This window comes from Danio rerio, chromosome 21, assembly GCF_052040795.2.
Source record: "Danio rerio strain M-AB ecotype USA chromosome 21, GRCz13ab, whole genome shotgun sequence".
Classification (NCBI taxonomy): domain Eukaryota; kingdom Metazoa; phylum Chordata; class Actinopteri; order Cypriniformes; family Danionidae; genus Danio; species Danio rerio.
This window is the reverse complement of record NC_141041.1, coordinates 50,238,473-50,251,838: the sequence shown is the minus strand read 5'-3', so window position 1 is coordinate 50,251,838 and position 13,366 is coordinate 50,238,473. Positions and strand designations below refer to the sequence as shown.

The following is a 13,366-nucleotide window of genomic DNA, read 5'->3' as shown; positions in this document are numbered from 1 at the left end:
ACCAACCAACCAACCCACCAACCAACCAAAAACAACTAACCAACCAAAACCACTTAACCAAACCAAACCAACCAATCAACTAAAATCAACTTAAACCAAACTAACCAACCAACCAACCAACCAACCAAAACCACTTAACCAAACCAAACCAACCAAGCAACTGAAATCAACTAAAACCAAACCAGCCAACCAACCAACCAACTAACCAACCAAAACCAACTAACTAACCAAATAAAACCAATCAAAACCAACCAACAAAACCAAGACTTACCAACCAATCAATCAATCTAAAAGCCTTGAGAGAGGTGGTGTTTGTGATAGAGCTGGAGAGCTGCTGCTCCAGAAGAGAAGATCAGTTAATGAAGCCATTTAGTGATTGCTGATTAGTCACGTTTATCCACTCAGAAAGCTCAACTTGGCTAATGTGAAATCAGTCGGATACAAATTCCCACTTGTCTTTATGAAATGATGTATGATACGGCACTAATTGCCGCAGCATTTACAGCACTCGCAGCGTTTTATTCATTTGACACAAGTAAAGAAATGAGCACTTCTTCTTCTTTTCATCCTTTCCCCCACCTCTGTTCCTTGAATCTCCAGTTTCATCTTGATTGCCAATACAGCCTACAAGTTCATTACAATGTTTTATTCTGAATTACAGCGGTCTGTTTGGCCTAGTAATGAATTATCTAGATTGCCCACCTTTATTGAATAAAACAGAAACTCTCGTATATTAAAAATGCATTATTAAAAATTGACTTTACAGTGAAAGCTTTCGAAATAGAGGATAAAAGGCAAAGGGTTTTGAATGATTTATAATAATTAATACCTAAGCAGATGAACAATATGGATTTTATGTTACCTGCATTATCTTAATACTTTTGGGGGGGGGGGGGGGGGGGTACATCGACAGAAGTGTTTTAGTCGTTTCAGTGTGGATGACCATGTTTTGGGAAATGATTGAAAACAGTAGTGTGGATGTGGATCATTTTCAGATGCATGCGGATTACTGTAGACATGGTCTCAGTATATACAGTAGTAAAGGAGACAAGGACTGCTGCAGTTATATCCACTCTTTGTTTCTTCTTGCCTTGACGTGTGGGCTGAACATTCATTCTAAGTGCTTAGTCTTGAAGGTTGTAGGAGTGTGGGGATAATAGTGAAGGCGGGCCGCAGAGAAGAAGATGGACATGAAGTATGATTATTGTAGGACCTTACAGTAAATCAGACAAAGGGCGACTGGATCAGAGTGGTTTTAGAAATGGCAACCTATACAGAAATCTGATCCTTGGCGATATATGCAATGTATATTCGCAAACAGTACATTGTGATGACATCAGAATACATTGTGAGCGGAGGAGAAAAACAGCTACACCCTGAGCTCGATCAGTTTTGAACAGGGTTAAAAGCCTTATAGGGAGTTTAGAAACAAAAGGTTTGGCAAAAAGACAAGCTAGGATGTGCTAAGAGAAGATAAGCGGAGCCAGGATTGAGTTCACCTCGCTGATCCGCCGTCCATTTACTATCATCACAATATGTGACGTTGAGCATTTGTTTTCTAGCTTATCTTTTATTGTAAATTCATGGCTCCAGCTTTGTCTTTGCCTCCTTTAAAATAATGAGTTACCAAGGAATTAAAATTTGCTTTATCAAATACCAAAACCTTCCTGCCCCCCACAAAAAGACTTCACTTCTGGTCACATGAAATGCCTTTAGAGCAGGTCTATTGGTAATTTAGGGCGGGGCTATCAGTAATTTGGGGCGGAACTATCAGTCATTTAGGGCGGGGCTATGGGTAATTTGGGGCTATAAACTCCACATCTCTCATCCAACCAATGACCAGTTCAGATTCATTCAAGAATTAATAAACTTGAAAAATCTCTTTCAGAGAAGGACATGACAGAAGGGAATAACAACAGAACAGAATCATCAGCTATACCTCTCTTAATGTCTAAGATGAACCGAAGCATATAATAGCCCCTTTCACACATACAGACCTTTCCGGAAAATTACTGGTAAATTGCCATAAAGAGATCATGTGTGGACAGTAAGCCTTATAAAAAGAACACTCCACATATTATTATTATTATTTTTAAATAGGCTCATTTTACACCTCTCCCAGAGTTAAGCAGTTGAGACAATTTTTACAATCACTCAGCCAATCTCCGTGTCTGGCAGGAGCACTTTTAGTTTAGCTTAGCATACATTGTTGAATCAGATTAGACCATTAGCATGTCTCTCTCAAAAAAATGACAGACTGAAAACAGACAAAATAATTCCACTGACTGGTACAATACGGTATGGTACGGTTCGGGTCGGTACAGGTCACCTTTATGAGGCTTGCGTTTCCACTACCAAGGGTACTCTTTTGTTGGGCGTGGTGTACGACGAAAATTTGAGTCAACTTCATTTTCGCTGGAGAAAGTCTACAGTAAAGCTGTACAGGTCGTTCACATATCATACGAGAAGCACATCTCACAAAACAGATGCTTTATACACGTAAACACTTGTGTATAAATGTTTATTACTAACTTTTCTATAAACATGAGTTGATTATAACTGCAGATCAATGACAGTGCAAAATAGCCAACTGTAACGTCTGCAATTATATAAAATAAATAAATAAATGAACATATATGAACACATACAGCCCCTTACAGTCTCCGAGACTTGGAAGGCAATGGAAGACAACTACAGAAGTACACACAACAGACATTTAGTCCTTATTTTGGTTCAAAAACTACAGGAAATATATCCCACAGTCAGTGCTATTTCAAATACAGATGCCCGGTGAACGCAAGCAAGAAAGTGATACCAGTCATGCTTCAGACTGGCTCGTAAAAACTACGTGGCACAGGGTAAATCTGCTCTACTTTTTGACTTTGTGACTGTTCATCAAGACGACGGCAAGGTTTGTTTGAGCCCGGGTCGACCAAGGCTCTTTATTATATGTATATGTAATTCCTCTGTAATCTCTCGGCTGTGTATTTTAAACATGACAAATTTTTCGTTTTCATTCTGGCTTGTTGCGTAATCGAATGATGTATATCTGTAAACCAATAGCGTTCCAGCAGCATGTCTAGCTCCGCCTTTTGGTACGCTTTCTCGTGTTTGGTACCCTTTCGAAAGGATGCGAAAAAGGGGTACGGTACAGCTCGGTTCGGTACGCCTTTTGACAGTGGAAACGGCGATAAAATCGTACCAAACCCTCCCATTAGATAATTTAGCGAATAAAAAGTGGACTCTTCTGTAGTTAAATCATGTACTAAGACCGACAGTAAAGTTGTTATTTTTCTAGGCTGAACTATACTCTCATTCTGGCGTAATGATCAAGGAACTTTACTGACATACCATGGCTGCAGTAGCACAATGACAGTATTTTGGTTTGCATCTGGGACAAAAGCAACTGCATGAGCAGAACTATTAACCCTCAACCTTGGCAATGCAAGTGCCACGCTTTACCACTTGATGTACTGCGAATGGTTTCACTGGTATTTACTGGTATTTTACAATTAATATGTGAATGGTGCTTTTCTGGAAAGGTTGTGTAAGGTTGTTGCCCATGTGAACAGTACATCTTTTAATTCACTGCTAACGTCGTTCCAGTGATTTTACGGTAATTTTACAGCAATTAACTGGTATTACTGTGTGAAAGGGGCTAATCATAACCCTGCTGAAAACTCAATGCATGCTGTAAAGTAATATGTAACGGTTGTTGTGTTCTTGTTATTGTGCTAATTGAGGGTTTCATTATATTTTAGATATTAATTTACATTGTAGAGTTGATATTTGAAAAGCAATAGCAACATGAGCATGTTTAACTTATAAAGCTGTTCATGGTTCTGCACCTGATTATATATGTGACCTGATATCTACCTCCTCTTCCTCCCGCAATCTATGTTCTGCTTCGGGGCTCACCTTGTATCAGCCCCGTTGCAAACTTAGCAGCATGGGAGGCAGTGCATTCTCTTATCGGGCCACTAAATTGTGGAATGCTCTCCCCACACATATCAGAAACGCCAGTTCCCTGGACTGTTTTAATAAACTTCTTAAAACTCATCTTTTTATTATTGCTTATAACTTATGAGGCCTTCTTTTAATATGTATATTTTTATCATTATTATCATTCTTACTTTTTTGTGTATTTCATGTTCTTCTGTGTGTTGATGCTCTTGTTAGCGCTTTGAGTCTGAGAAAAGCGCAATATAAATCAAATGTATTATTATTGTTATTATTATTATTATTATTGTTATTATTATTGTTATTATTATTATTATTATTGTTATTATTATTATTATTATTATTATTATTGTTGTTGTTATTATTATTATCATTACCGTTATTATTATTGTTATTATTATTATTATTATTATCATTATTGTTATTATTATTATTATTATTATTATTATTATTATTGTTGTTATTATTATTATCATTATCGTTATTATTATTGTTATTATTATTATTATTATTATCATTATTGTTATAATTATTATTATTATTATTATTGTTATTATTAGTATCATTATTGTTATTATTATTATTATTATTATTGTTATTATTATTATTATTATTATTATTATTATTATTATTATTGTTATTATTATTATCATTATCATCATTATTATTATTGTTATTATTATTATTATTATTATTATCATTATCGTTATTATTATTGTTATTATTATTATTATTATTATTATTATCATTATTGTTATTATTATTATTATTGTTGTTATTATTATTATTATTATTATTAATATTATTATTATTATTAATATTATTATTATTATTATTACAAAGTGGTAAATGCTTTACTGCTCCAATTTCTTTTGAAATGTGAACCAAAATTGGAATATGTGTGAAAGAAAACAAACAATTAATGATTGTTGTATTGTTTGCAATGAAATACAAGTCAAGGTAAATGTAAAATCACCGTTTCATTTTTTAATTAGTGTTTTTCTTACTGTGCCAACTTTTTCTGACTTTAAGTTGTAGGTGCTGGCCAAAAATTAATCATGATTAATCGCATCCAAAATAAAAAAAAAATTCCGATATACATGTATATGTATGTCAAATCATAAAAATATTGGAAATGTTTATTTTTATTCCTTTACTTCATACATGAAGTCTGAGGTTGTGATGGTTGTGTCTGATATGCTCTCTTTGCAACCTGTGCATACAGCAGATCTCTTCTCTATTTGTGAATATGGTCAATTTCGAAGTGTTTAAAAAAAAGGTGATCTTGGGAGATTCTCCATTTGTCTGTATTTGGTGCACTGCAGTATTTGACTGCGCTTGTGCAGGGCAGATCAGTGGTGCTGAGCTTCTCTGCTTCTGCTTTGGCTATCAATTGTAATCATTTAACAAATAATAATAATAATTTGACATAATAGATGTTAAAGTTAACAATTATGTAGTTATTTGTAGGTGCACATATAGTTTAAATATTTTGTGTATATTTTTGTAGTTCACAGATTCCATGTGGACCTACAAATAACTAAGTAAGACATTTGTGGGTCCACAATAAATAAATAAATTATATATATACTCACTGGCCACTTTATTATATACACCTTACTAGTACCGGGTTGGACTCACTTTTGCCTTCAAAACATCTTGCAGATTTGTCAGTGGCACATCCATGATGCGAATCTCCTGTTCCATTACATGTTCCCAAAGGTGCTCTATTAGATTGAGATCTGGCGACTGTGGAGGCCATTTGAGTACAGTGAACTCATTGTCATGTTCAAGAAACCAGTCTGAGATGATTGGCGCTTTATGACATGGTGTGTTATCCTGCTGGAAGTAGCCATCAGAAGATGGAGACACTGTGCTCATAAAGGGATGGACATGGTCAGCAGCAATACTCAGGTAGGCTGTGGTGTTGACATGATGCTCAATTAGTACTAATGGACCCAAAGTGTGCCAAGAAAATCTCCCCCACACCATTACACCACCACCACCAGCCTGAACCACCAACCTGAACCGCTGATACAAGGCAGGATGGATCTATGCTTTCATGTTGTTGATGCCAAATTCTGACCCGACCATCCGAATGCTTCAGCAGAAATGGAGACTCATCAGAGCAGCAACGTTTCTCCAATCTTCAATTGTCCAGTTTTGGTGAGTCTGTGTGAATTGTAGCCTCAGTTTCCTGTTCTTAGCTGACAGGAGCGGCACCCGGTGTGCTCTTCTGCTGCTGTAGCCCATCCGCCTCAAGGTTGGACGTGTTGTGTGTTCAGAGATGCTCTTCTGCAGAGCTCGGTTGTAACGAGTGCTTATTTGAGTTACTGTTGCCTTTCTATCAGCTGGAACCAGTCTGGCCATTCTCCTCTGACCTCTGGCCTCAACAAGGCATTTGCGCCCACAGAACTGCCGCTCACTGGATATTTCCTCTTTGTCGGAGCATTCTCTGTAAATCCTAGAGATGGTTGTGCGTGAAAATCCCAGTAGATCAGCAGTTTCTGAAATACTCAGGGCAGCCCGTCTGGCACCAACAACCATGTCACGTTCAAAGTCACTTAAATCCCCTTTCTTCCCCATTCTGATGCTCCCTTTGAACTGCAGCAGATCGTCTTGACCATGTCTACATGCCTAAATACATTGAGCTGTGATTGGCTGATTAGATATTTACCATATCTAGCAGTTGAACAGGTTTACCTAATTAAGTAAATCACATTTTACATTTATTCTTTTTCAAATATTTCTCAAGTGATATTTTACAGATTAAAGACTTTTCCATAGTAGTTTAGATTATTTATATAAAAGATAATCAATATCTTTTATGATTGTCTACAGAACAAGCACTGTAGACTTGCCTAATGTACCATAACATGCCTAATTAACCTAGTGAAGCCTTTAAATGTCACTTTAAGCTGAATACTTGTATCTTGAAGAACATTTCGTCTAATATTATGTGCTGTCATCATGGCAAAGAGAAAATAAATCATATATTACAAATGAGTTATTAAACTATTATGTTTAGATATATGCTCTATATAAACTTTTATTTTGGATTAATTGTGATTAATCATTGCCCAGCACTAGGTAATAATATAATAAATAATACCTTATATTGCATAGTGACTTATTAGACTTCTCAGATTGAATCATATTTAAATAGCAACCGGTGACGCAGTGGCGCAGTAGGATGTGCTGTTACCCCACAGCAAGAAGGTAGCTGGGTCGCTGGTTTGAGCCTCGGCTCAGTTGGCGTTTCTGTGTGGAGTTTGCATGTTCTCCCTGCCTTTGCGTGGGTTTCCTCTGGGTGCTCCGGTTTCCCCCACAGTCCAAAGACATGCGGTACAGGTGAATTGGGTAGGCTAAATTGTTTGGATGTTTCCCAGAGATGGGTTGCGGCTGTAAGGGCATCCGCTGCATAAAAATTTGCTGGATAAGTTGGCGGTTCATTCCTCTGTGGCGACCCCGGATTAATAAATGGACTAAGCCGACAAGAAAATGAATGAATGAATGAATGAATAAATAGCAACCTCATGCCGAACGAGATTTAAAATGCGCTGTCTGTGTAATATCTAGAACAGTGGTGCATGAAAAGCGTCTGCGCTCCATCACGAGCATGTGTCAGAAATGCATTATCCGCCGGCCGATTGCAGAAAGTTTCTCATCCCGCGCTGCACCTGATGCTCAGCCCGTTCATTCACAGGACATCAGATGAAGCCGGAAAAAAAGAGAGCTGATGTGGACTCAATAAGCAATAATCTCTTCACTTCAGCTGGCTTAAAGAGCCGCCGCGAATGAGCTGCCAAAGGAGATCCAGCTGCTTCTGCTTCATCTTCCTCTTTCCTGTCCTGTCAGCATCACTTTTTTCCAGGACTTCATTTCATTCGCGTTTAACCGGCGATTAACGAGGTGCTTGTATTGTGGCAATGACAGGTCAATCCTGTGATCCCATTACACAAAACAAAACCCGTCACTTTCCTGGGGTCCCTTCTGTATTATGCAAAATTCACTGTTTAAACACAGTTGCATGGAAACAGTGTGTGAATATCTCCAGCCTCTAATGGTAAACGTGGATTAATTGTATTGTCTATAACCACACTTGATAATAACTCTTTGATTGACATTCACCCTTTGTACGTGCCACATAGCCCCGCCCACTAGTGACCATCCCCCCTCATTAGCATAAACATCCCTGAGTGAGAAGCAGCCGTCTGTCCATTCGCCATTAGAGTGTTTGAGCTGCTGAAGATAATGTCAGCATAGACTAAGAGGATTATAGATGTGGAGACACATAGACTGACAGAATAAAGCAGCATGGTTGACCCGTGAGGTCCTATTAATATTATTATAACATCTAGATATATTTATAAGATAAATTTGTCTATGGGCAACTATGCACTGTCGCTTCACTGCAAGAAGATCGCTGGTTCGAGTCCTGGCTGGGCCAGTTGTTATTTCTGTGTGGAGTTTGCATGTTCTGCTAAACAGTGAACTTTCTTCCAGACTTTTCAGATCATCACTGCTGCTCTTGTTTACTCTAGGCTTCCTGTTGTTTCATGATGGCGAACAAAAACAAAGGAAAAAAAAGGGGATTTTCTTCAAATATACGCCGCAGCATGTTTTTGATCTAGTCTCATCATTTAAACAGCAGCTCTACAGTGAACGTGTTATTTGCCGGATTACTCGCAGAGCACATCGGCGCATTTATAAACAACAGCGAAAGGATAAAAAAAAGACTTACCGAAGACGGTGCGCGCCGGCACAGACTCGCGGTTCAGCCAGAAGGAGACCTGAGATAATATGACGGTCATTATGCAGGGCAGATACGTCTGGATCACGAAATAGCCAATTTTCCTTTTCAAATGGAAATATGTTGTCATCACCACATATTCTCCTATATGAGGGACGAGAGAGAGAGAAGAGAGATGCATTATTGATGAGACAACACATACAAAAGAAAGTTGTGAAAAGAGGAAAAAATGACAACAGCCAATCAGAGTAAGAATATCTGCACATGTTTTGACTCATTCACAGTGTTTTAAAGTGCACCTACTATTCAAAAATCACATTTATAAGGGGCTTAAACCCAATTGTGTGTCAGCAGTGTGAACATATCCAGCTTCTAATGGTTAAAATTAATAATAAATTTTTTTTAAATCACATTTGATATAAACAGTCTGCAGAAACACTTTGATTGACATTCTCTCAGTGTACGTGTCATCAGAGGGGGGAAAGCCCCGCCCACTAGTGCTCATCTCACCTTAGCATAAACCATATTAGCCAAATCATATAATGCACAATTAAAAATAAATACAAAACTACACTTTTACAGTGATTCCCTACAAAACCATTCAGTCAAAATGTTCATAAAACAGCCTTTTTGGGGATTGAATAACATTCTAAAAATTTAAACCATCAGTTACATTAATTTAAAACAATAGTACCAATCAATAACGATTAATGGCCAATTAAAGCTGAAAAAAAAAAACCTTACAGAAGGAACATATACTATGGCAGTCAATGGGTACAGGTTTCGAGCTTTCTTTAAAATGTTCTTTAAAAGAAAAAATAAGCTCATAAAGGTTTAAAACAAGTAAAGTGTGAGCGAATGATGACAGGTATTATTTTTGTATGAACTATTCCTTTAAGAGTGCATTTGTTAAAAAATTACAGGTTTTCACATTATTAAAAAAATAAGTTTCACAAAATAATAAATAGTATATTATCAATTTAGAAGATTTACTGTAATACATTTTTTCTACAATCCAAACTTCATTTGCCAACGAACGAATGAATGAACGAGCAAACAAACAAACAAACGAACAAACAAACAAACAACTAAATAAATCAAAGAAATCAGCCAGCCAACCAAACAAACTAGTAATTAAATAAACAACCAGCCAACAAAACAACAAACCAACCAACCAACAAACCAACAAACCAAAGGCCCAAGCAAACAACCAACCAACAAAACAAATCATTCAACCAACCAACCAACCAACCAACCAACCAAACAAGCAAGCAAGCAACCAGCCAGCCAACCAACCAACCAACCAACCAACCAACCAACCAACCAACCAACCAACCAACCAACCAACCAACCAACCAACCAACCAAATCAACCAACCAACCAAATTAACCAACCAAATCAACCAACCAACCAAATTAACCAACCAACCAACCAACCGACCAACCAACCAACCGACCAACCAAATCAACCAACCAACCAAATTAACCAACCAACCAACCAACCAACCAACCAACCAACCAACCAACCAACCAACCAACCAACCAACCATCCAATCAACCAACCGACCAACCAACCAACCAACCAACCAACCAACCAACAAACCAACCAACCAACCAACCAACCAACCAACCAACCAACCAACCAACCAACCAACCAACCAACCAACCAACCAACCAACCAACCAACCAACCAACCAACCATCCAACCAACCAACCAACCAACCAACCAACCAACCAACCAACCAACCAACCAACCAACCAACCAACCAACCATCCAATCAACCAACCAAATTAACCAACCAACCAACCAACCAACCAACCAACCAACCAACCAACCAACCAACCAACCAACCAACCAACCAACCAACCAACCAACCAACCAACCAACCATCCAATCAACCAACCAACCAACCAACCAACCAACCAACCAACCAACCAACCAACCAACCAATCAACCAACCAACCAACCAACCATCCAACCAACCAACCAACCAACAACTTTATAAATAAAAAAGACTAATAATGTACTGTGCTCACTCACGGTGTAAAGTCCCACTTTCAAACATTTCCAGGGCTTCCTCTATGTTTCCAACAGGCACATTAATTCAAAAGTAAACATCAGTTTCGTTAATAATGTAAAATATAAAATATCCAGGACACCTGACTGTCTATTAGCCATGTCAAAAGATTATAGACATCTCTGAGCTTTAAGAGTGGGTTCATTAATGGAACATGAAAGAAGGAGTTTTAGTAATATTGCAGAGGCCAACCAAGGCTAATGCATCAGTTGCAGCATTGATTTTTTTTTTATTTGCCAACATCAGAAAGCAAGTCTAAATATTCAAGCACTGAGATCTACTCTGACCTTCAAACTCGAGGATAAGATTCTGGCAAGCCAGCATACAGTAAGATTGACTTAAATATGTTGATTTTTTAATGAAGATTAAAGCGTTATTAATTTCCATGAGATATAAATATTTTTTACAATTATTTTTAGTTGTTCTTAGTGATTTTTAGGCCATCATTAAGGCTATTTTTTATTTTTCCTCAGTTTTTTTTATGCCACTAATATTATTGACTAATATGAAAATCTTTATATGATTTGCTCACGATACAGTTTGTAAAGTCAAATTTTCTCTCTTTTAGTAAATATATTATTATATGAGAGACTTTGTTTACCAAATAGGTAAATCTAATTGGATTTGCCCTGTAAACATTACATAAAAGTTTAAAAGTTAAAAAGTTGTTATTTTATTTATTATGTTAAGCTTTTAGTTACAGTACTCCCAAAATCAATCCACATAAATCCTACAGCAGAACTACCAAATTCTCAGCAGAAATAACAAAAAATTGGCCCTATAAAATAATAACCAACCAAATTAACCAACCAACCAACCAACTGACCAAATCAACCAACCAACCAACCAACCAACAACAGACCAAATCAACCAACCAACCAACCAAAATCAACCAACCAAATCAACTAACCAAATCAACCAACCAACTCAACCAACCAACTCAACCAAACAACCCACCAAATCAACCAACCAAATCAACCAACCAACCAACCAACCAACCAACCAACCAACCAACCAACCAACCAACCAACCAACCAACCAAATCAACCAACCAACCAACCAACCAACCAACCAACCAACCAACCAACCAGCCAACCAACAAAATCAACAAACCAAATCAACCAACAAACCAACAAACCAACAAACCAACCAACCAATCAACCAGCCAACCAACAAAATCAACAAACCAAATCAACCAACAAACCAACCAACCAACCAACCAACCAACCAACCAACCAACCAACCAACCAACCAACCAACCAACCAAATCAACCAACCAACCAACCAACCAACCAACCAACCAACCCACCAACCCACCAACCCACCAACCAACCAACCAACCAACCAACCTGCCAACCAATCAACCAACCAACCAACCAACCAACCAACCAACCAACCAACCAACCAACCAACCAACCAACCAACCAACCAACCTACCAACCAACCAACCAACCAACCAACCAACCAACCAACCAACCAACCAACCAACCAACCAACCAACCAACCAACCTACCAACCAACCAACTTACCAACCAACCAACCAACCAACCAACCAACCAACCTACCAACCAACCAAATCAACCAATCAACCAATCAACCAACCAACCAACCAACCAACCTACCAACCAACCAACTTACCAACCAACCAACCAACCAACCAACCAACCAACCAACCAACCAACCAACCAACCAACCAACCAACCAACCAACCAACCAACCTACCAACCAACCAACCAACCAACCAACCAACCAACCAACCAACCAACCAAATCAACCAACCAACCAATCAACCAACAAACCAACCAACCTACCAACCAACCAACCAACCAACCAACCAACCAACCAACCAAATCAACCAATCAACCAACCAACCAACCAACCAACCAACCAACCAACCAACCAACCAACCAACCAACTTACCAACCAATCAAATCAACTAAATAAAAAAGTGTGAATAAAAAAATAGGAGAAACTGCAAATTCCTCCTTCCCCTTGGCACTTCAAACAGTTTGCGAAGAGGTAGAGATGAAAATATTCCCAGAGGAAATGGGACACCTCTACTACACACACACATCATCATATATCATCACTAGCTTATATGTCATATGAGATGTGATGATGTCATCTGCAATACACTCATCAGTCCGGAAGGCACAAGTATAGTGACGTCTAACAGATTACTAGCTCCCAAATTTGGTTTGCACTATATAGAAACAGAACATACGACTGGTGGATCCTGATGCAATGCGCACACAACTGTACTGTCTATTTACAGTGCTCATATTTATATATATATATAGCCATAAGACCAGAGCATTCAGGTTATTCCAGAGTAGAATAGGGTACAACTAGGTCATTCCCATGTCGTTTTGCAATTTTTTAAATCCTTGTAAACTCCATAAACAAGTAGACACACAAACACACGCACTAGCATTTGATTTTATCTTGTGCATGCGTACTAATGAACTCCTACTAAAACAATTGAAAATCTTTCAAAAACCAGATCTATTCTCTGACCTAAAAGCTTTTGTAATATGTGCTGCATGGATCACATTATTTCTAAAGTGCTACATACT

The 13,366-nt window shown here is 37.9% G+C and overlaps 1 protein-coding gene across 2 annotated transcripts in view; it reads right to left on the bottom strand.

Moving 5' to 3' along the window:
- Positions 1 to 13,366, bottom strand: part of gabra3 (gamma-aminobutyric acid type A receptor subunit alpha3) — a 322,972-nt gene that overhangs the window by 38,004 nt on the left and 271,602 nt on the right. For both annotated transcript variants that reach the window (XM_087301935.1, XM_087301936.1), the window contains exon 8: positions 8,705 to 8,857. In XM_087301935.1, the coding sequence (XP_087158061.1) occupies positions 8,705 to 8,857 (153 nt within the window). The remainder of the gene's footprint in view (positions 1 to 8,704; positions 8,858 to 13,366) is intronic.